The sequence below is a fragment of the Equus caballus genome, chromosome 8 (genome assembly GCF_041296265.1).
Source record: "Equus caballus isolate H_3958 breed thoroughbred chromosome 8, TB-T2T, whole genome shotgun sequence".
NCBI lineage: Eukaryota > Metazoa > Chordata > Mammalia > Perissodactyla > Equidae > Equus > Equus caballus.
In genome coordinates, this window is record NC_091691.1 from 45813302 (window position 1) to 45841068 (window position 27767).

Here is a 27767-nt window from a genome sequence, read left to right on the forward strand (position 1 = left end):
ATTAAGCAAATGTACTGTTGAGTACTTGAAATATGGCTGGTCTGACTTGAGATCTGTTTGAAGTGTAAGAGACATATCAGATTTTAAAGATTAAATACAGGGAGAAAAAGTTTTAAGTATCTTAGTAATTTAAAGAATATTGAATATATGTTCAAATGACAGTATTTTTCATATATTGAGTTAAAACATACTGTTAAAATTCACCTTTTTTTTTAACATGACTGCTAAACATTTTAAATTATATATGTGGCTCACGTTATATTTAAGTGGACAGTACTGTACCAGAACTTTAGCTTAGAACAGAAATCTAAGAGTAGTTTCTTGAAATCTTAAATCATCAAAGTTTACTGTTACAAAGATTGAGGGGCCATCTTGTGGCCTAGTGGTTAAAGTTCTGCATGCTCTGCTTTGGTGGCCCAGGTTCATGGGATCGGATCCCAGGTACGGACCTACTCCACTGTTGGCCATGCTGTGGAGGCATCCCACATACAAAGTAGAGTAGGATTGGCACGAATGTTAGCTCAGGATTAATCTTCCTCAAGCAAAAAAAAAAAGGAAGATTGGCAATGGATCTGCTCAGGGCAGATCTTCCTCACCAAAACAAAGCAAACCGAACAAAAAAAGTTTACTGTTACAAAGATCGAAAGTTACTTTGTTAATGTGGAAATCCCAAACTGCATGAATATAACTGTAGCCCATAAAAGTATCTCATTTGGCATACCAGGATGTGATAGCCAATTTATCAAAAAGCTCTTTCTTCTCTCCATACATCTACCTCCGCCTCTTTGCCTCTAACTTGAGGAAGAAATTATTTGTAAAAGGAAAGAAGGAAGCGTCTTTCTAGTGTGAGCACGATGGCAGAGGGTGGGGAGGGCACGTCCTGAATCTGTTTATCTCCAGAGAGCTGTCTGTTCAGTAGCACCCAACCCGTGTAATTCTTCGTCTCTGATGCTTTTTCCTAAAGGGGACATCTGTCTTCACCTTTAGTCTTGGCTTAGATTTATATGATGTGAGTGATATTTTCATTATCGGATACAGTTTCCTGTTAGTTTTTCTGGGATTTTTTTTGGCATACGTGGATATAAAGTGATTTAGAACCTCTTGGGACAAAGGAGAGCTGTTAATATTTATGTCTAAAGTGATTGCATCTAAGATCAGTAAATATATGTATGTAATTCTAATCACATACCATTTATTCATTTACAGAAATCTCCAGTGACCTTGACCTACCTAGATAAATGTATATAATTTCCAGTCATCTCTAACAATGATATCATTTACCTTACATCTTTCTTGGCACAAAGTCAGGCATAAATACGCAGTGTTGTTTCTGGTATTACCACATATTTATTAGCACATTCCCAGTATCAGTGATGACAGTAAACCTTGCAGAGTAAGTAATCCACTTTGGCAATTCAGAATTGATGTTGTAAGATCTCTAGCTGGTAATTTGACACTATTAATAAAGTATTAAGTAAATGGTATAGTTTTAACAAATAATAGTAGGTTTCAACTTTAATTACATCACTTTACTGCTCCTTCAAGGGGCTTTTTTCAGTGAGAAATGGGTAGGATGGGGCTGCAGGCAGTGCATGGGGTGTTGCTCATAGCATGTGTCACGCAGGAGAGTGTGGTGCAACATGAGTATAGAATTAGATGAAAAACTCTTGGTCTGGTTAGCTGTATTCCAGGCCTCAAAATGAGAGCTTGAATGAGGTTAAAGCTGGGAGCAGTATTGATTCCGTGGCTTCACCAGTCAGCAGTGACAAGCCAAGGCAGGTGATTTTGAAGTGCCTGCTTACTTGTCTGTCATAGGGAAGGCAAAGTTGAGTGAGTTTGCTGCCCAGAGACATGACAAAATGACATTGCTTTTTTTTTTTTTTTAATTCACTAGCATTAAATCTCTCTCTTTTTTTCCCCCCTTTGCTGAGTGCTTTTCTTGTTGACAGATTCTGAATTTGTTGCATATTCTGGGAAGTGTAAGATTTGATTTTTGGCATGGTCTCATTTATTGGCATTGAGTTTTGTCCAAGTATAAGACTGGAGTTGCTATAACTAGGTTTCAGTGATGAATAGAAACTTCAAAAATTGACCAGTATAAATTCTGGAGACAATGTAACATTTTATTGGATACTCTCTTAAAACTATGCAGTGACTGAAATTAATCAGCCTTTCAGAAATCTAGACAATCAGGAGAGGTTGCAACATAGTCAACCCAGACCACCTGGATTAAAATTCTGGCCCTACTGTTCATTAGCTGTATACCCTTGGGCAAGTTACTTAAACACTCTCAAACCATCTCATCTGTAAAAGGAATATAATAATGATAATAGTAGTACCTACCTCCTAAAGTTCTTGTGAGGATTAGGGGCTGGTACATTTGAAGCATTAGAACAGTGTAGGGTATGGTAAGTGCTTACTAAATATCTTGTTGCCCCACTTGCATTTTCTTCAATGTAAAAAATGCTATTTGGACCAATAACAAAAATTTGAAATAGGGGAAGAAAGAAAATTGATGCAGTAATCTAAAGTGAAAACATCTTAGGTTCCATTATAGTAGTTTCTCAAGTATTTGCAAAATATTCTTTCTGGATATGGTTTAAGTCTTATTAGATCCTTGCCCAGGAGAGTTCAGTTCCACTTCAGTGTTTCTCAAATTAAGTTCAGAGACTTCTTTTCTTGAGGTCTGTTTCCTTGTTGGCGTCATCTCTCAGGGTCAAGCTCAATATGTTCTTCATCTTCTGGCCAAATTGTACCAAGCTGTACTACTCACTGTCCTCCAAATATAAAAAAATTACAGAATTTTACATTCTCTAAGTCTTTTGTGAATCAACTACTATAAAACAGAAAGAGATATATTAATTATGCAACTTAATAAAACAGCCATATCTGGGAAATGTGAAGTGTGATAAAATGCCTTTTCTTTTTCATTCCTCTGTTGTATGATGAGACAAGTTAGAAACTAGTTTATCAGTGCATCAATGAATTTTCCAGGGATTTTTTTTATCTAAATATACAAGCACTGTTTTTAAGAATGCCATTATTGTAACTCCAGGGAATGCGCATTCCTTAAGTTCCTGAAAAGTGTAAGTTGCCATGTTATATCTCTGTTCAAAATCATTAAAATCCTCAGACAATAAGTTATAGAATCCCTTATTCATTAGATCTGAGACTCCATGCTTCCATGATAGGATCTTCTAAGAGAGCCACTCCTGTCTATACCAAGTCATTTTGCATCAGTGTCAAAGTCGTAGATAATCAAAACTCTCAGCTCTCACTGCCATCTCCTCTACTGCTCTTGTTATTGGCAGGGAGATGGATGGTTGTGTTCCCCGCCCTTTAAGGACTTGGAGAGCCAGTGGTCCCCTGTGCTGAGGTTATACTTGCCTTCTCCTTCTCTGGCCTATACTTTGTCACTGCCTGCATCTTCCAGGGCCCTAGGTATACTTTGCACCTCTTCTTCCTCTACCTTTCTTCGTAGGGATGGTGGCAGTGAGGGCAAAGGAAACTAACATTTGCCAGGCATGATGCTAGGCCCTTTCACATATCATCTCGTTAATCACAACAGGCTCCCAAGGTAGGTGATGACATCTTGTTACTTAGATGAAGAAAATGGAATTTCTCTTTGTCTTGGTCTGAATCTTGCCTACTGTGAAGTCCAGGCATGTGAGAGGAGTTTTCTCTAACCCAGTGGGCTAAGCTGCCTGGAACTGCTAGTATACCTAGTAGGGACAACCAAACTAAAGTCCTCTGTCATCATACGGACCTACTTGGAGATCTCACTACTGGTTCCTCATTAGACTAGATAGTGGCAAGGAGCACAGAAACACTAGATCACATCTTGGTCACTGTTTCCTGTGTTACATCCCTGTGGATTAGGAGTCCAGCAAAGTCTGGCTTTGACTAAAATCTTCTTACTGTGACTAATGTTTTAGTGAGGTCTTAGTATAGTTTGTCTCAAATAGGTTAAAGGCCCGCTAAATTTTATTAAGAGATGTCCATAAATATTAAATGAATTTAAATAGACATATCTAGACAAGGTGGTATGGTAAAACACCTTTTTCTTTCTCATTCATCTGTTAGCATCACAGGGTTTTCTTAACATGCATATAGAATTTCAATTCATAAATCCTTTTTATTTATGGAAAACCAAAATTTTAGTGTTTTCGTTTCTCTTCCCTACCTAGAAACGGTGGAAAGAACTTTCTAAGGAAGACTTATGTCCTGCTTTTGATCATTCACCAACCAAAATAATGACTGAAAAATATAATGGGAACAGGATAGGCCTAGAAGAAGAAAAACAGGCAGGTGACAGATACACAGAACTATCCTCTAAAATGCAAGATACTATGGAGGAGAACAGCGAGAGGTAAGCTTACTGCACTAACATGCTTAAAAAGATGAGACTTTTTGATCTTAATAAGTTCAGTGGATGTGAACTAAATATAGGCCCTTTGTGTATTGAATTAACATAACTATTCATTTATTTATTACCTAAGGGTATTTAAGTAGTCTGTGATGACATCATCAATCTCAGAGAGCTTTTAGTCCTATTAAGAATTCAGTACCTATGGACAGGAACCATAGAGAATGGTTTAACCATAGAGTTAGAAAATGGTTTAACACAATACTAATTAAGTGCAAAAGTAAATATAAGTAGATGCTAAAATATAAGTATGATACAGAACATGAATACTATGAATACCTGACATTTGTACAGTTATTTAGTGTTTGTACAATAGTTATAATGTAATAATTGATAACATGCCTTTAATAAAATTATAAAATATTAAAATGGGTGTTTAAACTTAATTCCATTATTGGGAGAAGAAAAAGGTCTTTTTCAAAAAAATCACATAAAATGCCCTTTTATACTTTTCAAGTTTTGAATCCATATGAATGTAAACTATTCACGTTTTTCAATTAAAAAAATTACATTTCTAAGGCTCTAATTGGGGCTGGCCCCGTGGCTGAGTGGTTAAGTTCATGCGCTTTGCTTCAGCAGCCCGGGGCTTTGCTGGTTCAGATCCTGGATGCAGGCATGGCACTGCTCACCAGGCCCTGCTGAGGCGACGTCCCACACAGCACAACCAGCAGGACCACAGTTACAGTATACAACTATGTACTGGGAAGCTTTGGGGAGAAAAAGAAGGAGGAAAACAAAAGAAGATTGGCAACAGATGTTAGCGTAGGTGCTGATCTTTTAAAAGAAAAAAATTACATTTCTAAGCCTCTAGTTATCTCACATGCATTAGGAAGCTGGTATCCTGAGGTATGAGTCACTTAGCAAGGTGACTTCCTCTCTTTGGTCTCGTTGAATGACTTTTTTCTTTTCTTTTTGTGAAATATGCTTTTTATTGTGTATAATTTTATGCTATCATCATATTTGTTACATTGGGATCTTGGGATGTGCTGTGAAAATCGTTACAGTCTCCTGTATGTTATAACTTTACTTCTGTATTTCCCCAATATAAAAATTACCTGAAATTTTATAAAAGGTAACATATTGCAATACATAGTGTATGTGTTATTATATATTATACTGAAGAGTTTATTATAAGTTAGCAATGTTACTCCTTATTTATGGCTTTGGTGGTTTTAGACTACAAGTGAAAACATAAAGTTGTTTATTCGTTCCTTCTTTCAACTTAAATATAATACTTTTAAATCAAGAAATAATATTCTTTTACATTATCTTATCTTTTTCAGTAATAAGACACTCCAGTTCCTAATGTTGTTGTTTTGGCTGGTCCTGTGTACAGAATTAATTGGAAACAAGCTTGATGATTGAATTAGTGTCCTTAGTATTTCAGAGGTATTGAATTCTAATCTTTAAGGACACAGACCAGCCGTATTAACAGTCTCAACGAGGTAAACCTCTCATTGTCCAAGTTGGGCAGTACAGAGATCAGTAAAACCACTCAGGAGTTAGAGTCACTGCAGAAGGTGGTTTTATTGGGTGAAGGGGGAGGCAGTGTACACATATGTTATTGTTTTCTTCCGTCTGGGATAGATGAGACTAGAGCATGTTTGAAAGCAGGGGGAGAGTCCCAATAGGAAAGTAAGGACTCTGAGCAGAGAGGATTAATTGAGGAAGCAAGGTTATAGAAAAGTAAGGGAGGAGCCAGCCCCGTGGCCAAGTGGTTGGGTTCCCGTGCTCTGCTTTGGCGGCCCAGGGTTTCTTCGCTGGTTCCGATCCTGGGTGTGGACATGGCACTGCTCATCAGGCCATGCTGAGGTGGCATCCCGCATACCACAACTAGAAGGACCCACAATTAAAAATATACACCTATGTACCAGGGGGCTTTGGGAAGAAAAAGGAAAAATAAAATCTTTAAAAAAAAAGAAAAAGAAAAAAGTAAGGGAGCATACAGTAAAGATTACTCTCAAAAGTTCTATTGTTTAGTCCTAATGAATTTTAATGCTGATCTATAGCTTTGTATTAGAGTTGCTAATAAAATAACTCAAAACCTTATTGAAAGGATTTCAGTTTCAAAGGGATAGAACACCATATTTTGTTTTCTTCATTTTCATTATTAAATATCCTCCAAATCAGTGTTTTTCATATTGAAGATCACATTCCCATCATCATGAAAGCAATTTAGTGAGTTATAAAAAGCATTTTTTAAATAGTAAAATACAGTAAAATAGAAATCAGTTTAAATTAGAGAATAAAATAGATGAGTGTCACAAATAGTAACTAAGTCTTTTAACGTATTTTATATATGTACAAGTTATATATAAATTCTATGTTTACATAGAAGTGTACATATATGAATGCGTATGTGTGTGTAGTTGCTCTGTTGTGATTGTAAGGTATTTCTTTCTTTAAGGTTGCCATCAAGGTTTGAAAGCCTGTGTTCTCAATTGTACTGGAATGCATAAACCCAGATCACTTAGAGTGGAGAACAATTTGGATAAGTGAAAAGTCAGATCATTCAGCTCCTTCTCATGTGTTTTACATAGTGTGATTACGCCTGTTGAGACATGATTGGCAGGAGCCTGATATATGTGCCACCACGAGGAGTTTCACATGGCCTTCCAAGGGCAAGGGCCCACTTGAAGCATTCCCTGCCAGTTTATGGCCTAAGTTAGGTAAACATATGGGAAAACCAGGTCCTGCTTGGCAGGTAATCATACAGACGCACTTTCCTCAGGCCCAACTAGATGAAAACAATTTTATTATATCACAAATTGAGAATAATCCTTCCTTCGTTTGAATTGCATTCTTAAACTAAGTAATGGTCTCCTTGGGTATTTGTATTCACTCCATTCCTGTTGCACATGTATAGTGCATTTTTGGAAAGCAGGAGCCTCTATTCCGTTATTTTAAATGGGAAAATTGTGTGTTCTTAGCCCAACCAAAACCATAACCACTTTCCCCAGATATTGTAAAAATCCTCTTGAATTCCTATTTAACAGAATATTTAAAGCACTAATTATATAATCATGTAACACTCACTGAACGTATTGGGTTTATATGATACACAGCAACACTAGATAAAAAATATAATTGTCTTCTATTCTGCAATGAAAATTTAAAATGAAATAATATGTTAAAAATTGCATCTCAGTTGGAACCTGGTTGTTGGTGGCCCCAGGCTCCTAGCAGAAGCAAATATAAGGACTAAGCCCTTGAGTGGGAGCTCCATATTCTTTTATGTATTTTGTATATGCTTTGCCTACACTTGAATACAGCTTCAATTTTTTCACTGGCAGGTACACAGATTTGTTATAGTAAATTTTCAGTTCAGAGAGTGAATTCTGGGTAATAATTTTTGCAAGTCATTATAGCAAATATTGAGATAGCATTCAGATAGCCAGAGATACCTATGTATAAGTAAAAGCAAAGAAGACGTTAGAAAACACCATAGGACATACAGAGATAAGCACAGTGTAGTTCCTAAGTTGCTAAATAGGGAGTAAAACAAGAACCCAAATTAGCAACATAAATTATTTGCTGTAAGTTAAAAGCCATAAGATGAGAATAGAAGGCTATAGGGGATGAGAGGTGGGAGAATTGAAGAACAGAATTGAAATGATGGGACCCGAGAGAAGAGAAGGTTTCTAGTTAGAGTGGGGAACAAATTTGGAGAACAGCAAAATACCGTTTGGGCAAGAACAAAGTTGTGCATAGCAGGAGAATATTGGAAATGATGTGGACATGTTTTCAGTTCTCTTGGTATATATCTAGGAGTGCAGTTGCTAGGTCATATGGTAACTGTATGTTTAACATTTTGAAGAACTGCCAGTTTTCCACAGCGGCTATATCATTTTACATTCCCACCAGCAATGTCTGAAGCTTCCAGTACTCCAAAGAAATTTAACATTGATAAAATCATCTAATGTATACTCTATATTCAGATTTCTCTAGTTGTCAAACAAAAATCCACCTTATAGCTTTTTAAAAGAATAGCTTTATTGAGGGCCAGCCCGGTGGTGCTGGAGTTAAGTGTGCACGTTCCTCTTCAGCCGCCCACGGTTCGCTGGTTTGGATCCCGGATGCGGACATGGCACCACTTGGCAAGCCATGCTGTGGTAGGCATCTCACATATAAAGTAGAGGAAGATGGGCACGGATGTTAGCTCAGGGCCAGCCTTCCTCAGAAAAAAGAGGAGGATTGGCAGCATTTAGCTCAGGGCTAATCTTCCTCAAAACAAAAAAATAATAACTTTATTGAGATATAATTTATATACCATTAAGTTCACTCATTTAAAGTATACAGTTCAGGGGCCGGGCCGGTGGTGCAGTGGTTAAGTTCGCATGTTCCGCTTCGATGGTCCAGGGTTGGTCGGTTCAGATCCAGGTGCAGACATGGCACTGTTTGGCAAGCCATGCTGTGGCTGGCGTCCCACATATAAAGTAGAGGAAGATGGGCATCGATGTTAGCTCAGGGCCAGTCTTCCCAGCAAAAGAGAGGAGGATTGGCGGCAGATGTTAGCTCAGGGCTTTTTCGTCAAAAAAAAAAAAAAAAAAAAGTATACAGTTCAATGGATTTAGTATATTTACAGAGTTGCGTAGTCCTCACCATAATCTAATTTTGGAACATCTTCATGATCCCAGTCTCTATAACTATTTAAGAAATAATTCAAGGTGTAATCAAAGATCATGCAATATATTTGGTTGATGTAATCCTTTAGTCTCCTTCAAGCTGGAACTGTTCGCCACTGTTGTTTTTCCTTGCTTGACATTGGCATTTGCACCTTCTAGACCTTTTAGAATGTCTCACAATTTGGATTCCCCTGATTATTTCTCCTTATTCAGGTTAAACATTTTGGCCAGGAAAAAAGTTGGCTCTTAACATAGTAGACACTGAAGAGGCATTGGAGATTTTTTATCAAGCTATGCAATCAGAGCTATGCTTTAGAAAAATTACTGTGGCAATAATGTTTAACTTGGAAGCAAGGAAACTGATTAGGTTTTTGCTGTAATATAGGCAATAAGTGAAAAGAGGAAATGGATTTTGTGAGATTTTTTTTAAAGGAAAGAAATAGTAACTTACATATTGCTATCTGCTATTCTTCTTTATGGTGTCCTAGGACCGTGTATCTTGAGAGCCAAAGACCTTCCATTGGAACAAAATTTCTTTGTTAATTAGCGAAATGGGAGCTAGAAGTATGCATGGACAAACAGAGCAGTTGGCCCTCCCAAACAGAATATTCATGGAAATATTTAGTAGATAAGCTTTTATCAGGAGGCTTTGTGAAAAGTTAAAAATCTGAAAAGGGATTAGATGCTGGGGGACCCACTTGTCTTTCCACTTCTGCTAGCTGGTTAGCAAAGAAAAGAAAGAGAGAAAACTGGCTATCACCAGTTTATGTTTCAAGAAGGAAAGCACCATTCTTATTTTCAGGTTCTATTAAAAGTATTTATTAATATAAAATTATACTAAAAACTTTTGCTGAATTATCAGTGCATCTCTGGACGATTTAGAATATTGAGGCTTTTTCCTTTATCTTATTCCAGTGTTTGAATGAGTTGAAAAATGCGGAGGGGGGTATTTGAGCTGAGGTCCTCTGTGGTAGAGTGATTAAGTCCTGCTGTGCACTTCCTTTTATTTGTTTTTGTTTGTTCCTAGTGTTCTACGGAAACGTATTCGAGAGGACAGAAAAGCTAACACGGCTCAGAAGGTGCAGCAGATGAAACAGAGGCTAAATGAGACTGAACGAAAAAGAAAAAGGTGGTTATATTGGCAACCTATTCTCACTAAGATGGGGTTTGTGTCAGTCATTTTGGTTGGCGCTTTTGTTGGCTGGACACTGTTTTTTCAGCAAAACGTTCTATAAATAAAAATTAATTCTGCCCAGCAAGCTTCTGCACTAGTAGCTGACAGTGTGGTGTTAATCACAACAGTTTGTCTGTTAGCAAACTCCTCATACCCAAAAACGGTGCAGTAGAATAGACACCAACCAGATAAGTGACATATTCAGTCCCCAGCGCAACATCTCAGGGCGCTGCCCCCAGACTGTAAATGGCTATCTAAAATAAAGACTTTAATGCTTGTTAAAAACTGGTACATTTTGCAACTGTATTCGTATATGTTAAGCGTAAAATTTCACTTGACGAGATTGAGAAATCCTTTATCAGAAGGATTTGTTTTTGGAGGCTGTCTGGATTTTGACCTGCACTTGATATAAGCAATAAATATCATGGTTTTATCTAAATTATTACTGGAAAGAAAATGACCTTTAATGTGTGTAATGTATAATGTACTATTGATATGGGCATCAACATTTTATATTCTTAACCATTTCAGGGTAAATATATTTTATAAGTACCTATTTAATCTTACTTTTGTAGTTAAATGTACTTTTTAAAAGCTCAATTTGCAAAATCTGTTACCATAAAAAATAAATTGTATGTTGACTCAGTTGTACTGGATGCATTTTCCTACAAGAAGTTTGATATGAGCAGTTAGATCTCTGAATAAGCAATTTTTACTATATATTTGCATTTCTTTTATGTTTTACGGTTTCCCAATTTTAAAAAGAAAAACAAACAAACAAATATTTTCCTTAAAAATATCTTTGAAGGAAAATTCTCCTTACTGACGTAGTCAGGTAACAGTTGATCAAGACTTTGTAAAGAAATCGGTTTCTATAAAGCCCATTATTAATACCATTTATTTTTCATGAAAATTTCAGTGTAATTACCGTAATTTATAATTGGGGTAAATCATGATTTGGGTAATAAAAATAAGGAGCAGCATTTTATTATCCATGATTTCAGTTTACTAGACTGAAGTTTTGAAGTAAAAATTTTTTCAAGTTCTTTCTACTTCAATAAATAGTATGATGATGTACGAACCTTACATTGTCCCTTTAACTTCTTAATGGGTATTTTTAAAGCCTACTGTTTAATGAATTTAACTGCTCATTTGAGTGCTAGCTTTCGTCAGATTCCAGCATTCCTTTCAGTGTTTAACTTGTTTAACTTAAACTTTAAATAGTTGTTATAAATTTAATTGCTGAAATAATGAAATCACATTATTTCAGTGGTTTTCAAACTATGCTCATTGGATTTCTAAGGGGTCGCCAAGAGGTGGTAGGAAAGACTCCAAGTTTTCTACCCTTACTTTTAACCAGACCATCTCTGCTTTATCTATTTTATATACTACATAAGATTTCTGCATGAGGTTTAATTATTTTAAAAGTGCAGTTATAATTTAAAAAACAGTTTGAAAACCATTGGTATAGATAGGTATCTTGAATTGATTTGAGTAGCCTTCTTGAATGTGTTAAATTATGCTGAAAGTATGAAAGGATGTAGGTGGTACTACACATTAAATAAGATTTGTATAACTTGTGCCTGTGTCCTAATTCAGTATTACTGTGTCCTGTAACCTTTAAATGGAGAGGAGGTAAGAGGGACGTTTTCTTATGTCTGTCTGCGTTAAACCTATGCTCAGGCAGCAAACCCTAACATCTTAGGTCATTATTGGTTTAAAGTCTTTCTTTCCAATTTACCTTGATTTATCTTTGCTAGAATACAGTATATTACTTTGCAAGTCAAATATGAATAGACCATATTAAACTTCCAATTGAAGATAGCCTTGCTTTAAACAAAAAGGTAAAGACTTCTTATACAAAACAAATGCCGACAATGATGCACACTGCCCCTTTGCTGGGTAAATGCGCTTCATTGGATTCGCTATTCCCGCTTTGCTTTTTGTCTGCTCTCTGTCCTTCTGGATGGCATCTGTTGTAATATATTTTTCAATCATATTCAGCATAGTGAACACTTGCTGGACTTCTGCAAGGGTTAGTCATCTTTCCTCCTTCAAGCAGATCCTTGAGGATAATGTGTTAAGTTTTTACCATTAATAATATTTTTGGTGGGTGCAATGTACTAATTATTGAAAATATATGGCAACGTGCTGTGGTGCCCACGGTCATCGTCCTGACCCTTTATTAAATGAGGTATGCTACTAGGAGAGGAGGACACAGCTATCATTCTTGCCTTCTCAGGTGGCGAGCAGAGGAAAAGTTAGTAATCCTTGATGGGTTCTGCAGCTTTATAAAATTTGTATCCTTAGGTCTTCATCATATTTTCTAATTATAACAAATTTTAAAAGTCAGTTGTGTAGTTTGACTTTGAGGTAGTATTTTTTAAATAAGGAGGAAAAAAAGATTTTTTTAAAAACCAGAGGCTTTTATTATTTTAAGAAAGAATATTTACATTAATATCGACTTCATTTATGTTCATATCTATCCCTGCTAATAAACTGACAGCAACTTTTGATTTAATGCCATCTTTTCTGGCTACACCAACTGGTTATATATTCGTTTCCAAGTTTACCCAAGTATTTCATGCTGTCCCACTACTCATTTTTAGATATGCTTGCACATATATAATATGTAAAAATATGATTCTCTATATTTAGTTTATCCATATATAAAATAAAAATAATACCCTTTTCCTGAATTCTTGGGTTAAAAAAAGTAATATGTTAAAGTGCATAGAGAACTTTAGAACAATATAAAGATCATTTCTCATGTTTAGAGGATATTTTATGTGTTTGCTCTGTCATGTTCCTCTTCTATCTTTTTGGTTCATTTCACTATGTATTACTATTTCTACCAAGGAATGAACAAAAAAAAGAGAAAGAAAGTGAAAACTTGTTAATTTTTTTTTAAATAGCTCTGCTTAACAGGTATGTCAGAGGAAGGAGTTGTGACTCTTAACTTTATGTACACTTCTGCTTGTTCCTTTGTTTTAAATAAATTAGAATTGATGGTATGAATCAAAAAATATGTATCAGTTTAAAAAGTAGTTTATAACGTGGAGCAGTCCTCCAGTTTTTACATCAATTCCTTCTTTGCTTTCAGCATCAGTTTACAGTGATGGTTGCTACCATTTACTGATCGTTTCCTATTTGCCAAGCACTGTGCTAAGCAGTTTTCATATATTATCCTATTTAATCCTCACAACAAACTTTTGAGGTAGGTGGTGTTATTATTAAGCCATAATCAACCTGAGACTTGATACTTCTATATTCTTCTATGGTGCTACCATTGAAAAGTCTCATATATATAGTATATTTTAGAATTAGATAATTCTTAGAGAAAGACTTACCTTCTGCAAGTCATTTCCCTCTTAGAAAAATATCTCTGACTAGATTCTATATTAATAGACACAGGCCAGAACCTGATTATATTAGAAATATTTTTATGAATCATTATATACTCTGTTTTAATGAGTACTTAGATTTGCAAAGTGCCTGCCTGGTTATTGTACAGATTTTAAAATCTAGTCTGCCTTGATTTTTACATTCAGATACAAATCATCTAGAGATTTTTCTTAAGTATAGTCTATTATCATCTAATGCCGTTATGTATAGCGTCCATTTCTTCCCATGTTCAGACAGGAGCCTAGGAATCACACCTTCTGTAAACATTGATTTATTTTTTCGTCTCATGGGCCCACGTGAGTTTGTCAGTGGGGTAGAGAACATGGACCAAGAGTGTGATCTCTAAATCTGCTGTGCGCTAGTGGGGGGCGGGGAGCCAGGGAGTGGGGACCGAGGTCAGAACTTGGTACATCAATCCTGGTCTGGAACTAGCTGTATAGCAGAAATGTCTGTTCTGTGTTCTTATTTCTACATCAACAGCTAATTACATCTCTTTTACTTTAAGAAACCCATTTGGCTTTGACTTAATTTAGATGATGGGACACAAAATCTCATAAATAAAATTTTGAAGAATAGAAGCATAATATTTTTCCACATAATGAAATTAAGTTCTCCTGACTTAAAATACAAATCTTCGTCATTTCCTGAATGGTTTATTCTGGAATTGACCTGTTTCTTTAATTCATTTGTCTGGATTTGATCCCATTTTTCCTTATTCCTATCTTCAAAGTACTGTTGGTGGGACAACAGCACCAACAGCCCTTACAACAGTGGCTGTGTTAGAAATTGTAGCTCTCTCTTCTTCTATTCAATATACGTAAATGATAACACGCATTGGTGGGAAGAAACTCACTTTTGTAAGCTCCACAGTGCCTGCTCTACCCAGGAATCCTCAGAGAGATACTGCACACTTACTGGCTGTATTTTGTGTATGTGGCCATAATATAGCCATTTCATTGTTCAAGATTTGGGAGTTTAAGCCTTTCATTTGGGAATTTTAAGCTACCCACTTTCTTGGGTAGTGTTCTGAAGAAAAATCTTCTAGGAAAATGGTATGAGTTTGGCTATCTCCTTTTTTCCTCAGCAGCAGGAATTTTCTCAATGTTTACCACATTCACATTGCTCCAAGAACAGCATTGAGCAATTCTGCACGAGTGCTTTCTCTCAACATTCTTCAGAGAAATGATTGTCTCCTTTGGCTACTGGATTCTGGAAACTTCTTTGAGGAGAATTTTTTCCTTACTGTCATTGCTGATCCTTTTCTCATGTTGTATGCTATTTACTCCATCACAGAGTGTTGTCAAGCGTAAGCAGTGAATCAAACTGAGAAGCTTTTACTTGGTTTGAGAGGCTTTGTCTTTATCAGTAACAACCTGACAAAGAAAAGATTTTAAAGAGCTCTGACCATCTCTGAACAGTCCATTGGGAGAATGAAAAGTCCAGTCTTTTGAAGTCTTTCTATTTTAATAGGTTTTATAATTTAGCATGGAATATGGGAATTACAGGATTTATCGTTTACAGAGTCTACTTTAATACTCTCTGTTTTTCCATTACGTAGTATGTTTTGGGGAACAATAAGGAGAATTGCATGGGACTTTTTTTCTTTATTGAGACCGTTTTTTAAAGAAAAGCATCAGCTCTTTATTGTTGCTCTAATATCGCATAGATTTTATAGATACATGATGATGTTAATAGTTCAAATTACTATAAAAACGAACAAGTTATTTTGAGTTTGATGAATTCAGGAAAGGAAAACTAGGTAAGTTGATTTGATCTATAAGGTAATACTTTGCTCACTATAGAGAAGTTTTTATGTTTCTTTTCATTAAAATATTAGTGTGAAAATCTGTTGACAAAAACTGCTTAGGATGCAGTTTGACATTCTATGACTTCAGATGGGGAGCTAGCTTGGGAAGATGATGCTCTGTCTGTAAAGCTGGCCTGCATCCCCTTCTAGAATAAGGATGATTGGCAGTGTGCAAGGGCCGCTTTCTCAAAGAAAGCACCAAGCGTGGCTAATTCCACCTCATTTGTTTGGCCCCGTTTTACTTTTGCCTTGTTAAATAAAACAGCCAAAAATGATTCAAGTGGACATATATTTTCCTAAAATGAAGCCCATTTATCTTTTCACTCTTGCAAGTAGTCCTTTAAAATAGTTAACACTTCCAATGATTTCATCTTATTTTCTTATCTCCCAGAATAATATTTACAAAGAAAGAAATAAATGAATTTTTAAAAATGCTGTCAAATTCTTCTAGTTGTTATAGATGATAGTTTATCCTTGGTAAGTGTATTTTTAACACACTGTTGGGGAAGACAAAGTGTATGTTGAACACCTACAGTTCTGCCAGTCAGTTTAAAGACATAATCTAAATTTAACCCACTTAACACTTCTAGATATATCACGTTACCCCTATTTTCAGGTAAGAAAACTGGTCAAAAAATAAGTAACTTGCCCAAGATTGCACAGCTAGTACCTGACAGAGCTAAAATTTAAACTCCAGTCTGTAGAATTCCCCAAACCCAAACCTCATACTTTTTCCATTATGTCACACTGGCTCTTTTTATGGAGTATTTAAACCAAATGTTTAGACAACTACTTTTACCTGTTAAAATTCAAAGTAACCCTCTTTATTTTTTAAGTGAAACAAGTCAAATTTTTTCCCTCCAAAAAATTTTGTGAAATGATTTGAACTACCAATGAACCAGAGAAACGCTGGAACATCAGAATATTCTCTAAACCAAACCATTTCATTCACTTTGATTGCTTAGAGTAAATTTTTTTTGTTTTAAAGAGCAGACTTCTGAATGTGTGGCAAACAAGTATGTATCTTGCAGCCATCCGAATCAATAAGTACCTTTCCCTATTTTGACCACTTTGGTTCAGGTTGCCGTAGATCCCGGCAGTGAGCATGCATAGAAGGTTTTATGACCACAGATATCTAATGAGAATGTCTTCTTGATGACTTGACAATTTCTCTATCAGTGCTGGAAAATCAAAGAAAAGGGTTATTCAGAACAGCAAGGTCATTGTTACTGTTATTTTTTCCTTCAGTAGAAGGAGCCAGTAGTTGGAAGAAGCCCAATTTGCAGTATTTCGAGGTTTTTGACTAAATGTTTTGGATAAATGTATGGGTGTGGTTTATATTTCCTATTTATATACATGGAGATACCATAATGACAAATATTTAGATTTTTTTTTTTTTTTTTTGTCATAGCAAGGGATGTTGGGGGGAAAATGGAAATACCATTTACCTCCTCAAAAGTTCAGCTATTTTCAGATATTGTGAAATAACATCAAAAACTCAGCTGCCCTTCAAATAGTTATTTCATCTGTCTATCACATGTTTAAACTCTCATTTATCTTTACTTTTTGGCATTAAAATACAATAAATCTCTCAATTATTTTATGTCTGTGTTTTCTTTTATAATGATAGTAACTTAAATCGTGTTACTTCAGTTCTGTATTTCTATAACCATTAGTATTACCTTCAGGACAAAAAGCATGCTGCTAACAGTCCATGATTAAAGCTGTAAGCCAACTTTATGTTCAAACATTACGTTCATAATATTTTTAGCAGTATGATACAGTGGAGGTCCAAATTGGATTAGACTTTTGCGTTGAATTCCAAAGTATTGGTAAGTCTAGCGCATACCATATAATCTTGCTAAACTGTTGTGGGTACATTTTTTTTAAACCTGTCTGTCTGTCAGTATCTCACATGGAGGTCATTTCTTGAGTAATAAAGGATGACCTGAAAAAGTCATAGCCATTCTTGACAAACAGTATGAGTTATGGTGCTTTAACATGAGTCTACCTCACACCACCAATTCTGTTTGAAAATCGAGCACTGAAGCAGTTTTACCAAGATAACAGTGAAGCGCTTAGTGTGGCTGAATGTGATACGTTGGAATGTTTTTCAGTTGCCTTTTTAGTTCCTTGTTAGTCCTTTTATGTTTGTGTGTATCTGTCTGTCTGTGTGTTTGGTAAATATGAATTGAATAGATGACTTCTTATTTTATGTTTTAGGCCAAGATTGACAGACACCTAAATATTCATGACTTGAGAATATTCTGCAGCTATAAATTTTGAACCATTGATGTGCAAAGCAAGACCTGAAGCCCACTCCGGAAACTAAAGTGAGGCTTGGTAAACCTGTAGATTGCCTCACATTTGTCTGTTTACAAAGTAAACTTTACATCCAGGGAATGAAGAGCTCCACCAGCAGAAGACTTTGCAGAACCCTCTAATTTGATGTATTGTTAAGTTTTTAAATGTGTGTATGAAATGTAGAAAGATGTAAAAGAAATAAACTAGGAGAGACTACTTTGTATTGTACTGCCATTCCTACTGTATTTTTATACTTTTTTGGCAGCATTAAATATTTTTATTAAATAGACTATGTTGGTTTGTGTGCATTATCTTAGGACAGCTCTGCTTCAGATAACGAATATTTTCTTAAGGGTGTACTCTCAAATTTTTATACCTAGCAATTGACATTTAAATTGAAATTCGTTCAAAATGTTGGCCCCTTGCTTTTTAAGTTTTTTTTTAGTTACTCCTCAGTAGTCTTCCTGTCAATATAGGTTAGGTGAAAGCAACAAAAGAAAAGTTATTCCTTGTCTTACTTAGAAAAGTAATATGGATAACAGTATTAAGTTAATTTCAAGTAAGTACAGCAACTCAGTGCTGTTTTTTAAATTGCAGTGTGATCCTGTGTGGATGTTGTGCTTTCCCCAAACATTTCCTGTTAGAAACAGATCAAAGATTGCTTCCTGAGTGAGACTCGGCCTCTTTGCCATCTGATTTCCCAGCCAAGTGATGGGTTTGGACTATGTGTCCAGTCAGTTGCTGGGTTATCGGTGATACTCTTGTTGTCCAGAGACACTCAAGCCTGTGTGTCACGTGAGCATCACCTTAATGGTGTGATTGTTAATAAACTCATAATTGTTTTTGTTTTGCCAATCATGAAAGTTTTCCAATACTGTTCATTGAATACATCTATTTCATCTTTTAAAAATTTAGTGACTCGGCTTATGTTTCTTTTTGCCTTGTTTTCCAGGGTTTTTTGGTCTGTTTTAGGAATAAGCAAACTGTTAATCCCTGCTAAATCTTTCCTAAAGAATGCATGAAAAGTTTATTATTCCACACAGTAGTACAGTAAGACCATCCTCCCATTGTGTCAACAAAGCTTCTTGAAACAGTTATCTGCACTCAGCTACCTCTATTTCCTCGCTTCCCAGGTACTCTTCACCCTACTAGTACTATCTGACTTCCTCTTGTATCTCTCCACAATGACCCAGAAAGGTCATCTTAGCCAATGTAGCTGACCCTCTTCAATGCTTACCTTATGTGGCTTCTTGACAGCAGGATTAGGAACTCCTCCTTTGCAGCTTTCTCCTTAGACTCAGTAAGACCTCTCTCTGGGTTTTCTTCATCTCACTTCTTCTGCCTGACTCGTCTTCTTGTTTTAAAATTTTATGTAGTAAGAACACAATTGGAATTTTATCCCTGTTGATTAGTAACTCCCCATATACCCCTCCCCCCAGCCCCGGCCACCACCATTCTACTCTGATTCTATGAATTAGACTATTTTACATACTTTATAGAAGTGGAATCATCCAGCATTTGGCTTTCTGTGACTAGCTTGTTTCACTTAACATAATGCTCTCAAGGTTCATCTGTGTTTTCACATAGTGCAGAATTTCCTTTTGGGGGTTGTATAGTATTCCAGTATTTGTATATGCCACATTTTCTTTATGGTCAGATGAATGGTCATCTGTCAGTGGACTGTTACGTTGTTTCCACATCTTAACTATTATGAATACTGCTGTAGTGAACATGGAAGTGCTAATATTTCTTCGAGAGCCTAATTTCAGTTCTTTTGGATAAATATCCAAAAGTGGGATTGTTGTAGTTATGTTTTTAGTTTTTTGAGGAACCTTCACACTGTTTTCCATAGCACTGCACCATTTTGCATTCTCACCAACAGCACAAGAGTTCCAGTTTCTCCACATCCTTGCCAACCCTTGTTGTCTTTTGGTTTTTTTGATAATAGCATCCTGACAGGTATAAGGTGGTATCTTATTGTGGTTTTTATTTCCATTTCCCTGATGATTAGTGATACTGAGCATTTCTTCATACCCGTTGGTCACTTTTATGTCTTCTTTGTGTTACTGAGCAGTGGGCTTGGTCTGCTTGCTGCGATCTGAGCCAGTTAGTCGTGAGTTAGAGATGGAGGAGGGAAGCTTTAGTTCTGTTCACTGGCATAATCAGAATATTGGTGACTACGTCTCAAAAAACTTGTCTTCAGAATTACAGAATCTTGATGTAGTTCTATAGGGAAAATGGGCAGTAAGGAGGAGGGTTAGAAATGTTGGCCTTCCCGCATTACAGACTCCAGGGTCTTTCATTGTTCTTTTCTTCTGTCACTGATGATGAATATCTTGTAGGTGTGTTTCCTGCCTGTGGTCAGCCTGTTCCTGGAGAGAAGCTCATAGAACAAAGTTTTAATTTATCAAGCTATAGCGAAGTCCAGACGTAAGCGGAAGCCATAAATCAGGAGAGCACGTGAATTATTTTAGAGTACGTGCCGAGCAGCGAGTAGTCACACAGAGGAGAGGCTGGGATCATTTAGTGTAACAAGATGGCCTCACTTGTGTTCACTTACATTTGGAGAAATGTCTGTTCAAGTCCTTTGCCCTTTAACTGGGTTATTAATTTTTTTGCTCTTGAGTTGTAGGAATTCCTTATATATTTTGGAGACCAACCCTTTATCAGATAGATGGTTGGCAAATATTTTCTCCCATTCACTAAGTTGCCTTTTTACTCTGTTTCGCTTATGCCTGACTCTTGAATATTAGAGTTCCCAAGGACTCCATCTTTGAGCCTTTGATTTTCAGTTTAACACACTTACCTTGGATAGTCTCATCTTTGCCCAAGTCTTTATCTAATACTTCTGTGCTGATTATATACAACGTCAACTTCCAGCTAGATGTTACTTCTGAGTTATAAGTCATATATCCAATTCCATTAATGGTCATTACATAAATTCCTTAAACTCCAAAGTTGAATATTATCTCCCTCATCCCCATCTCACTTTGTTCCTGTATTTCCCAGTTTATTTGGTGGCACCCTGCTTTAGTTTAAACCTTTATTACAAATGTGGATTACAGCAATAGATTTTCCTGCCTACTGTGGCACGCCTGTTTGTGCCAGTGCACTCTGCACAGCCTCCCAAGTGATTTAAAATACAAATCTGATTGGTAGTCTCCTTAAAATTCTCTGACGGCACCTTAGAAAATTTTGCCTTCATTTTAAATCCCAAAGCCCTGGCATGCTGTGTTGTGCACCATTTCATCTTTTGGCTGTTACCTGCCTGTCCTATCATTTTTTAAAAAAATTTTTTCCCAGCTTTATTGAGAAATAATTGACATCACTGTATGAGGTGTACAGCATAGCATGGTGGTTTGACTTACATATATTGTGAAATGATTACCATAATAGGTTTAGTTAACATCCATGATTTCATGTAAATACAATAAAAAGAAAAGAAAAATCTTTTCTCTTGTGAGAGAACTCTTAGGATCTACTCTCAAACAGCTTTCCTGTGCGCCATCCAGCAGCGTTAAGTGCAGTCGTCGTCTCGGACAGCACATCCCTAGAACTACCTGTCTGATAGCCGCAGGCTTCTGTCTTCCGACCACCCGCCTCCAGTCCCCTCCTCACCCCAACCCCTCTGGTAACAACAGATCTGATCTCTTTCTATGAATTTGCTGCTTTGTTTTGGATTTCATATATAAGTGAGACCATACACTTTGTCTTTCTGTGACTTATTTTACTTAGCATAATGCCTTCAAGTTCCATCTATGTTGTCACAAATGGTAGGATTTTCTCACTTTTTTATGGCTGAATAATATTCCAATGTGTATATACACCACAACTTCTTTATCCATTCATCCATCAGTGGACACTTAGGTTGTTTCCCGGTCTTGGCTATTGTAAATAACGCTGCAGTGAACATGGGGGTGCATATGTCTTTTCAAGTTAACATTTTCACTTCCTTTGGATAAATACCCAGAAGTGGAATAGCTGGATCATATGGTAATTTTATTTTTTATTTTTTGAGGAACCTCCATACTTTTTCCATAGTGGCTGCACCAATTTACAATCGCAACAACAGTGCCCAAGGGTTTTCTTTTCTCCACATCCATGCCAGCATTTGTTATCTCTTGTCTTTTTGATAATGTCCATTCTAACAGGAGTGAGGCGATATCTCATTGTGGTTTTAATTTACATTTTCCTAATAACTAGTGATGTTGAGCATCTTTTCATGTACCTGTTGGCCATTCATGTATCTTCTTTGGAAAAATGTCTATTCAGATTGTTTGCCCCTTTTTTTAATTGGGTTATTTGGTTTGTTTTGGTTTTCTGTTTGATTGCTTGGCATTTTTTTGCTATTGAGTTGTGTGAGTTCTTTATATATTTTGGATATTAACCCCTTATCAGATGTATGGTCTGCAAATATTTTTTCCATTCTGTAAGTTGTCTTTTCACTTTGTTGATGGTTTCTTTTGCAGTGCAGAAGCTTTTTAATTTGATATAGTCCCACTCCTTTTTTCTCTTTTTGCTTTTGCTTTAGGTGTGACTGCCTGTCCTCCTTAATGGGCACCCTACATTGCAGCTATGCCAAACCATTTGGAATTAGTGGAATGTTTCTTGCTCATTCATTTGTTGAATGAGTATTTCTTGAACACTTATTTGCTGGGCACCATACTAGGCATTGTATATTCAGTGATAAGGGGGAAAACATGGTTGTGGTCTACTACAGTCTTATGGGAGAGTTAAGCAGCAGTCATATAAATAAGCAAATACATATGCAGTTCAAACTAGTGGTGAGTGCTATGATGGAAATGAACAGAGGTACTTACTTAGATGTGAATAAAGGGGCTTTCCAGATTTGAGAAATCAGAAGCAGAGCTATTATTCAGGAATACTTGGGCACTCACTCTGCTGCTGTCCTTGGATAAGGATATGGCCTGACAAGAAGTTTGGCTCAAAAAAAGGAGATTCCAGTGTTTGAAGGCATTAGGTTAAAGAGAAGTGCATAGATTGCTAGTGTAGCTATGTTCCTTAGGAACAGCAGTGTAAGCCCCCAGTTTGGAAAGGGCAGTGGCAAGGCAAGAACCAACGTTTCTAGATCTGAACAGACCCTACCTTGTGTTCTCTGAGACCACTGGTACATAATTCCTGAGGTTTCTGGAGACCATGGAAGCCCCTCTAAAATCAGCTGTATCTGCCACTGTCCTGTGTGATCACCTTACTTTTGATGAAAGTTTTTCTTAATTGAATCACAGATTTAATGTAACCGTGTGACTCTTTGGATGGATCTCTTCCCAGCAATTCTTAGCTCACCTGAAAGGCTGCAGCTACTGTCAAAATGGGATTGATGTAAAAACCCCCACTACTGTGATTAGACTTGGGACAGAGTATTGGGAAACCCAAGGAGTGAGCTCAGTCTTCCCAGGTGGGGACTAGACAGCATGTGGCGTGAGACATTTGGGTGGTTGAGGGACTCTTCAAGAGCAAACCAAACAGCAAAATTTGCCCACTGTTCCAGTACTTCTGATTATCTGGCCCAGTGAACACCTTAAGGAAGCTGAGATGACCGCAAGGTGGCCCGATGCACAGATCCCAGCTTCTAATGAAAGCTGTAGGAATACTTAAATTTCTCCCAAAAAGCTGGTAAGTGGGGTAGGGGAGGTCCCAAGGACGCCCTCTTTAGCTGCTGTACAGCGGCATTCCAAGCAGAACTGAATAACTGCCATTTTAGGTGTGGAAGAGAGAATGGAGCTGAGAAATGCTCAAACTTTCCATAGTTAACTTTCCATGTCCGGGGCGGGGTGGGGAGTGAGGGGATTGTGCCATAGGGTACAGAAGCAGATTACAAGGGGGAAAAAGAAATCAGAATTACTTTGAATAGTAATTATATTGGCCTTTGTGAACCAACCTTGCTGTTTTTACGGATAATGTTGGAAAGATCTGTTCTGAAGCTCTGTAAATTGCACAGACTAAATGAGTGAGAAAATTTTTGCAGAAAAATTGATATTAAAACAATAAAAACTAATCTTCAGCTTGGAAGATAATGGCTTCTAAGTAGAAAACTAAAAGTTCTTAATTCAAACGACTGTGGGATGATTCAGTTTAAGTGTTAACAAATCTGATTTCAGGCTAGTTTTGTGAGGGATGTATGGCAGAGACCTCTATCTCTCAGTCTCCCCATCCCCAGATCCCATCCCTGCAGCTGGGCGGGTCATGTGACTAGTTCCGACAGTGGGAACTGAGAGGAAGTGAGGTGGTGACAGCCCATGCACAGTTCTCCCGTAACTTCCCCTGCCCAGGCAGCGGAGGGGGCCAGGTGTTCTAGATGGTTTAGTTGCAAGATGGTGGAGTCTGCTGGTCTAAGTCCCTAAGTGACGGACTAAATGCAGTCCCTTGCTAGCCTTCAGGGGACATGTAATGAGAGAGAAATGAGCTGTACTATTAAGCTTCTGCTATTTTGGGATTGCTTATTATACGTAACGTAGACAACTGAGAAGCAGAAAGATGGTAACACACTAGAAGTCTTGGGGATTGGATGGGGACGTATGTATTTTGCACTTTTATGGAAACTACTTGAGTCCAGGGCTTTTGATCTCAGGAGAAGAGACTACCCCATTCTTAATAAAAGATTACAGTAATGCAGCCAAGAGCTTCTACCAAAAATTATTTGTATTGATCCATTCGAATAACTCTAGTTTTTATCTGTCTCCTAGCTTTAAAATTCAAAGATGGACTTCCTTCTATAGGGAGAAATTTAAAAAGATATATTAGGTGTGGAGGTATACAGTAGAAGACTATTACAGAGAGGGAAAAGTGTTAATGGACAGTGTTGTGTGAAGGGGAAATCAATCATGTTGGAGAAGGAAAAATTATTGGTGTTAGTGAGAATATGTCACAGTGAAATCAGGAAAAGCAGTACCTTGTGAAGAGAACACACTGAGGCACTGGAGAAAGTGGACGTAGAAGCGCCAACCCACCTTTGAGAGCTTAGGAGAGAGGAGCAGCCGCACAGAGAGGCCTCGGGAGAGGGAGGCTCACAGAGCCCTGGGAGACCATCGTCCCTGAGCTCCCAACCAAGCCATGCTGCTGTCTCCGTCCTTGGAAGCAGCTTATAGTGCCTGTCTAGGCATGACTCAGTGGGCTGAAAGACAGGCATGACAGCAGGAAACCAAATGAGACGTGGGGGGAAACTCTGCACTCCTCCACTCTCAAGTGAAGAGAAATAGAATCAGGTTCAGATGTGTTGCTGATCAGAATAATGAGCCCCTAGAAGGAGATGTCAGCTGAGCTCCCTGAGAGCAGACCAAGGTCTCATAGTCTTCTCACCCCAGGAAACCAGTGGCCATTTGCGGAAGTGACAGTAGAGTAGGTTGGGACTGTCACATGATATATAGAGTAACAGCTCCAATGCAGTAAGTTAATCTGAAACATGGAACTACCTCGGGGTCGCATAGTGTATCAGTTAAGAACTATTGTGGCTACTCCTAACAGATTCAAAAAAAGAATGGCCTGTACAAGATAGAAATTCACCTATGTATAGTTTAGGACTGATAGGGCAACTCAGAGACTCATACACTATTTTTTCTACTCTACTATGCATGGTTCTTATCCTCAACATTATCTCAAGGTCCAAGATAGCTGCTGGAGACCCAGTTATCACATTCACATTCCAGGAGAGCAGCACCCCTCCTGGCTCAGTCAGCTTCCATTAAGCAGGCTTCCTTGGAGTTGGCATTCCACTTCCACTTACATCTCATTTGCCAGAATTTGGCCACATGGATGCGTTTAGTTGCAAGGAAGTCTGAGTATGTCAGCTGGGCATATCGCCACTCTGTTTAAATGGAGTTGAGTCACCTACACAACCTAGTATACACAGTAAAAATAAATCCATGGCCCTTTTCTGCTGAGATCCAAGCAGGAAGCTGAATGGCTGATAAAGGTGTTTGGTTTTGGGGGAAATCACTCAGCATGTTTCTGGGTCCACTCTACCATGTAACACAAGAGAAAGTGGCTGTATTTCACCTCTGTGGTGCTCAAGCAATAATCACAGAATGAAAAGATAGCACATTTTATCCATGTAAGGATTCAGCCTTTTGCACTGAATTTTCTGACTGTCCTGTACTTTCTCTAATAAGAAAAACAAAGGCTATCACTACTCTAGCCAGGATTGGGATGAAGGGTAGTACACAGATATAAAGTAAATATAACAATGCAACCGACATGTATTATAATCCAGATGTGTATGTGTCTTCTATGAATTGATTCTTGCAGAACCCAGACATCATTAAGAAAAGTATAGAAATCAAAAGAAATTATTCCACTGAATTTTTTTTGAATAAAGTTACTAAAGTACCTGAATAATTCTTTTATTTTTTTTTTCCCTGAGGAAGATTAGCCCTGGGCTAACATCTGTGGCCAATCTTCTTCTATTTTGTATGTGGGTTACCACCACAGCATGGCTGACAGTGGTGTTAGGTCCATGCCTGGGAAACGAACAATTCGAACAATTTGTAATATTAATTAGCTTGTTTTTCTGATTTTTTTTTAAAGATTTTATTTTTCCTTTTTCTCCCAGAGCCCCCAGTACATAGTTGTGTATTTTTAGTGTGGGTCTGTCTAGTTGTGGCATGTGGGATGCTGCCTCAGCACGGCTTGATGAGCGGTGCCATATCCACACCCAGGATTCGAACCAGCAAAACCGTGGGCCACCAAAGCAGAGCTTGTGACCTTAACCAGTCGGCCACGAGGCCAGCCCTCTGATGTTCTTAAGGTTTGAGGAAGTTTGATAAAATAATGAAGTAATGAATATCTGTATCAAAATCTGTTAAGAAATTGAAGTTCAATATTTATAACTTTAAGCCATAAAATGAAGAGTTAGAAAAATTTGAACGATCTCAAACACTTTCGTTTTTCCCTTCATTGTTTTCTGTGTTTATGGGGTTCTCTCTGAAAAGCTAGAGCCTTTGACCTTTGTAACACTACCCTGTATTTCTGGTTTCCTTCATATTCCATTGGAGAGAGGTTGGGACTCCAGACAAGGCTAATGACACTGCTGAGTGGTTAACAGTGAAGAGCTCAGCCGGAAGCACCTAAACGTAAATCTCTCAAGTTTTCCTGGTTGCTATTATAATTGTTGAGTCTTTGAGAAGCTCCTGCATACTGTCATTTCTCAGCCTGCAGCATGCAGTCGTTGTCTCGAGTTTGCTGGAAAGCTGGGGATCTCTTCTGTGTTCGTGCATCAGATTGCAACTGCTGCTTGAGAATAATGGCCTCGGCTTCACTTCCACACTCGAAACTCTGTGGATGGTTCTCTCCCTTGCAGCCTCTGAACTGGGACTCTACAGGCAAGGAGATCCTAGGAAGCGTTGTCCTCAGCCTCAGAAGGGAGTGGTGGCGATGCCACATCCACAGTGGACAGCCCAGCCCCGGCATGTGTCATGGGAACCTGCAGGAGTGCAGACTTTAGAGTTCAAACATGCTCTCTTTCAGAGCAATAAAAAGTAAAGATCTCACAATGTATATGTATATCCACTCATCGTGATATACACCTTAAATGTAATTTTATTTGTCAATTATATATCAATAGAAGTAAAAAAAAAAAGTAAAGATGAAGATAAATTAGAAGCATCAACATGAGCCATTCTGTCCCCAAAGAGGCTGATTACATTTTGGCCACAGGAATATTCAAGATGGCCTGATAAATTGGAACCGTTTGAATCTTTAAAGACCTAAAGACTCTGGTGGTGCTCAAAAAGAATAAAAAATATATAACATTGGGAAGAGGAAAAGTTCTGGACATAGTGATGGTTGCAGAACAGTGTGAATATACTTAAAATACCACAGGACAGTGCAGCTGAAAATGGTTAAAATGGTAAATTTTATGTATACTTTAGCACAATTTTTTTTTAAGATTGGCCCTGAGCGAACATCTGTTACCAATGTTTTTTTTTCTTTTTCTCCCTCTCCCCAAAGCCCCCCAGTACATAGTTGCATCTTTTAGTTGTGGGTCCTTCTAGTTTTGGCATGTGGGACACC

At 37.5% G+C, this 27767-nt stretch overlaps 1 protein-coding gene across 2 annotated transcripts in view; it reads left to right on the forward strand.

Annotated features, from left to right (window-relative positions):
• PTPN2 (protein tyrosine phosphatase non-receptor type 2) overlaps positions 1-18030 on the forward strand; it is an 85569-nt gene extending 67539 nt beyond the window's left edge. Inside the window, exons 8-10 of one of the 2 annotated variants that reach the window (XM_023647484.2) lie at positions 4188-4369; positions 10079-10180; positions 17661-18030. In XM_023647484.2, coding sequence (XP_023503252.1) covers positions 4188-4369; positions 10079-10180; positions 17661-17682 — 306 coding nt within the window. In that variant the 3' untranslated portion in view covers positions 17683-18030. Of the gene's footprint in view, positions 1-4187; positions 4370-10078; positions 11806-17660 lie in introns of those variants that run through there. The other variant, XM_023647483.2, reaches the window with a different exon arrangement.
• The last annotated feature ends 9737 nt before the right edge of the window (positions 18031-27767 follow it).